This window comes from Cebus imitator, unplaced genomic scaffold (assembly GCF_001604975.1).
Source record: "Cebus imitator isolate Cc_AM_T3 unplaced genomic scaffold, Cebus_imitator-1.0 Scaffold705, whole genome shotgun sequence".
Classification (NCBI taxonomy): Eukaryota; Metazoa; Chordata; class Mammalia; order Primates; family Cebidae; genus Cebus; species Cebus imitator.
Genome location: NW_016108020.1, coordinates 605,856 through 610,376, shown reverse-complemented (window position 1 = coordinate 610,376; position 4,521 = coordinate 605,856). Strand labels below are relative to the sequence as shown.

At 44.2% G+C, this 4,521-nt stretch overlaps 1 protein-coding gene across 1 annotated transcript; it reads left to right on the top strand.

Annotated features, from left to right (window-relative positions):
* Positions 1-612: 612 nt before the first annotated feature.
* RTL3 (retrotransposon Gag like 3) lies at positions 613-2,040 on the top strand. Its single transcript, XM_017518814.1, is given in 3 exon segments — positions 613-829; positions 832-905; positions 907-2,040. Coding segments are annotated over 3 exon segments (1,425 nt in total).
* The last annotated feature ends 2,481 nt before the right edge of the window (positions 2,041-4,521 follow it).

Sequence of the window (4,521 nt, the reverse complement as noted above, 5' to 3'; positions counted from 1 at the left end):
GGCTCACCACAGAGCCTAAAATTCCCACATTGCTCAAACACTTGATTTAGTCACTGAAAGCAGCTGTTAAAATCCAAATGTTACATTGGGATATTAGGCAGACATTCAAAATTAAAGACTATATAAAACAGAAAATAATATGAAAAAGTTGCTTTTGATTATATATGTTAACTTTCAAAGGATGAACGCAAAATGATATGCACAGTCTGGGATAGGTCCTGTTCTTAAAATGTCATGGAGTCAGATCCAGCATATATGCCCCAGCTCATGAACATGAGCCTGTGGTAAAAGAACCCCAGCATTGTTGGGCAGATTTTGTTCTGATTTATGTTGAATGTGTGCTCTCCACAGTTTCTGATCCTCAGCTCTCACTCTCTTCACAGTGTATCTGACACCTCCCCTTACTGAGCTCCGGATGCTCCTCCTTGCTGAGCTCTGGAGGCTCCCAGTGACCTCTTGGAAATCAGCTTTGGAGGGGCCCAAATCCCTACCCCTTGGAAAACTCACTGAGCCTGACATCTACCTGTAAGCAGCTTTCAGGAAAGATCTCACAAACGCCCATCCAATCTCTCTTGGTAGCATATTGTCGAATCATACCCATTTCCTCAAAAGATGGTGGAGGACTTAGCAGACTCCTATATTGCTCTAAAATTGGAGAATGAAATTCCACATGCTCAAGTGCAGTGGCTGATGGAAGAAAATGCTGCCTTCCAGGCCCAGATCCCAGAGCTCTAGAAGTCCTAAGGAGCCAAGGAGGATGACCTACTCCAAAAGTCCTCAGAGGCCCAGGAGCCCCAGAACCCCCTAAAGCACCTGAATTTCCCAGCAGCCAGGAGGTCCAAAAGACCCCAGAGCTCAAAGAGCCCCAGAAGCTTTCAGAGCTACAGGAGCTTCCACCCTGGGATCCCCCCAGCAGCCTGGGAGTTCCAGGAGGCCCCAGCAGGCCCAGAGTCCCTGGAGCCCCCAGCAACCCAGAAGTCCCAGAAACCTCCAATGGCCCATGAGATCCCAGCAGTATTAGAGGTCCAGGGGCCTGCAGACAGCCAGGATGCCACATCAGCCCATGAGCTCAAGAATTCAGAAACTCAGGATCCCCTAAATGTTGAGAAGCCCCAGGAGGCATCAGAATACCAGGAGACTGCAGCACAGCTAGAGTTCCTTGAGTTTCCACTTCCCCAGGAGCCTCTGGAGCCTTCAAATGCCCAGAAATTCCTAGAACTCTCAGCAGTCCAGGAGTCCCTGGAGGGTCTAATAGTTGTGGATACATTAGCAGCTTCAGAGTTTCCACAGGCCCCCACTGGGTTCGAGGCTGCAGCTTTCTCCCTGGAACGCCATTTAACCTTCAATGAAGATTCTCAGAAGCTTTCTGAGTTCCTTGTTAAATTGAATAGTAGTTACATGAGAGTCAGAGGGCACGTATATCCCACTGAAGCAGCCCTGGTGAACTTTGTTGGCAACTGCTTCTCAGGTAAGGGAGGATGTTAGTTCCAGCCCTTACCAGATATCCAAAGGCCCTTACCAGAGCAATTTGAAAGTTTCATACATGTGCTCCAGGATACTTTTGATAATCCAGAAAACATGGAAGATGCCAACCACTGGATCTGTCAACTCTGCCAAGGGGAGGGTCATGTAACAACCCACTTCCACCCAATTGCTCAAGAGCTGAACTGGGATGAAAGTACTCTCTGCATCCAATTTCAAGAAGGGCTTGTCAGTTCTATACGAGATGAACTGTCTCACACAAGTCCAGCCACCAACCTATCTGATCTCCTCACTCAGTGCATCAGCCTAGAAGAGAAGCCTGATCCCAATCCATTAAGGAAAAGCTCCTCTGAAGAGGAAGATGGGCCTGAGAGTCCACCAGCTGAAAACTATCCTATGCAGGCTACAATCAACTGCCCACACCTCAGTGAAGCTGAATTGGCCCGTTGGTGCAAAGGCCACTTATGCCTCTACTGCGGTTATCCTGGTCATTTTGCCAGAGATTGTCCTGTCAAGCCTCATCAAGCCCTGCAGGTGGGAAACATTGAGGCCTGCTAGTAAGGGGGACCCCAGGGGTGCCAATCTACAAATATGCATCCCCCTCTCTTCCAATATCCATGTCTCATACAATATGGCTTACTGTTGAAATCCGACTGGGAAGATGACAGTTCTTTGAGCAAGCAATGGTAGATTCGGGTTCCTACAGAAACAGCATCGATCATACTGTGGTTCTTCAAGAGAAGATGCCTATCCACAATAATATCTTCCCTCTGATGCTGGAAACTGTTGATGGCCATCCGCTTATTAATGGGCCCATAACCAAGGAAACACCGCCTGTCAAAGTTAAAATTGGAAACTATGTTGAAGAACTCCAGTTTGACATTATTCACACACCACACTACCCTTTGATTCTTGGAATCCATTGGCTTGAGATACATGACCCAAATATAGAATGGAGTACCCACTCTGTGTTCTTTCCATCACACTATTGTCACTACAATTGCTGCAGGCACAGGTGGAATAGAAGAAATCGTGATGAAATAGTTGCTGGGTAGATCCTACGTCCTACAGACTGCTTCTGGGAACATGGCTTCTGTTACCTAAACTGTCATAAGCATTTGCTGCTCCTTGAGTCTTCTACTGAACCTATTGCTATGAACTAAGGCTACCTGTACAAAGACTCTGCCTCTTGGATGATGGAATGAACCTGATGACTTTGAGCTTCTTTTTTTTTTTTCGGTAAATCTGCATGACTCTCTCTCAGAACCCTCCATCCCATGGGATTGTTTTAATTACAATTTATACTAACAATATGCATGAGATTAGATACTAGAAACTAACAATGAAAAAGTGTAGCTGTTGAACCGACTTTATTTTTTTATCAATATTTTCTATATCACAAAAATAGCAACATCTTTTACATAAAGAAAATAAGTTTATAAGTGATATTTTAAAAATAATAAATATTAGCAATTTCTACTTTTCTTTGAATTATTTCTTTGCTTAGCTAAAGGAAGAGATAACAGAGTAGTAAATTGTTAGGGAGAGAGGGAATTGGCAAAGGTTCAAAGTTTAGGTAGGCTCCTAAGCATTCCAGGCATAGTGATAGGTCAGCAAATGATGGAGAAATGATGTAGAGGGTAACATAGAGAAAGTAGGGAACGGTTAGGGATGAAAGTGAGTGAGGTATGGAGGGATTAAGGGAAAGGTAGAGGTAAGATTGAGAAGAGGGTTTGGGGGAGATTGAGAGGAGTTTGAAGAGGGTTTAGAGGAGGGTTGGGATGCTGAAGAGAAGGGTAAGAAGAGAGGGAAATTTCTACAAAAATAAAAGAGCACCTACAAAGACACTAAACAGCTTTGAAGGCAAACATCTTGGACTTCACAATTTAACCAAAGAAGTGCACTGGAGCAGGTAATGAGACCTTTTCAGCAACCCAGCCCTTTCAGTAAAGTAACAAGTTCTTTTTCCCTGCAGCAGGCAAATTTTTCTCAGAACTAAAGATTAATCTGCTCTTCCTAATGCACAGAAGGGTGGCAGGAATCAGATTTTAACACATGAAGAGTGTTAGTGGCCAACTGTACCTTTCTTACACATACAGGTTGCCCTACACTGCTTAACCATGATGTCTGCATGACACACATGGAAAGTCAAGCCCGGGAAAGGAATTTATGTCTTCACATGCCTGAGAGGGACTACCGTCTTGACTTACACACGTATCTCTTTCTCTCTCTCTCTCACACACACACACGCACACACACACACACACACCCAGGGTGCAGAGGATGGAGGAGGTAGAATCTCCAAGTGAGATCTGAGAAATGGTCTAAGCAGACCCTAATGCTTTTTCCGTCTTCAACTTTCCCTTGGGAGCCTCTCTCGTTGAGGCTGCTAGAAGAGGACTCTTTCCCTTATTCAGACAAATGTAGACAAATGATCAAATAACCGTAGAAGGTAATAGTGGAGGGGCTTACTGTTCACTGAGCCATTAATATGTTCAGCTACAATGTCAGGCATTTCACACACATTAATCATCTCATTACTCCTCAGAAGAATCTCGTTACTCATTACTCCTCAGAACAATGCAGTGAAGTAGTTTGCTCCTGTTTTAGCAATGAGCAAACAGAATCCAAGCAAGGCTAATTCACTTGCCCAAAGCCACACAGCTAGTAAGTGATGAAGACTTGTTTGGCCTCCAAAATCTTTGCCATTTCCCTTTCAGCAACCTCCCTAATGCAGTGTGGTGAAAGCTAAACAAAATTGTGGCAGCAGGGAACTAAGTGTGACCCTAAAGTTTTCCCCTAAAAATGAGGGGAAAATTCAAAACATAAACTTCTAAAGAGTTTAGCTAATAGTTCCATTTCCTATATTTGGGTAGTACTTCCCTAGTTCCCTTATTCTTCTGCTGACCCTGTCATCACCCAACAAACTTCCTTTTTCATTTCTTGGAAATTTTTCTTCTGTGTACCAAATGGCTCAGACCTCTTTCAGATTCCAGGGTATTTTTCATGAGAGTTGGGGGTCCAGAACAGATATCTACA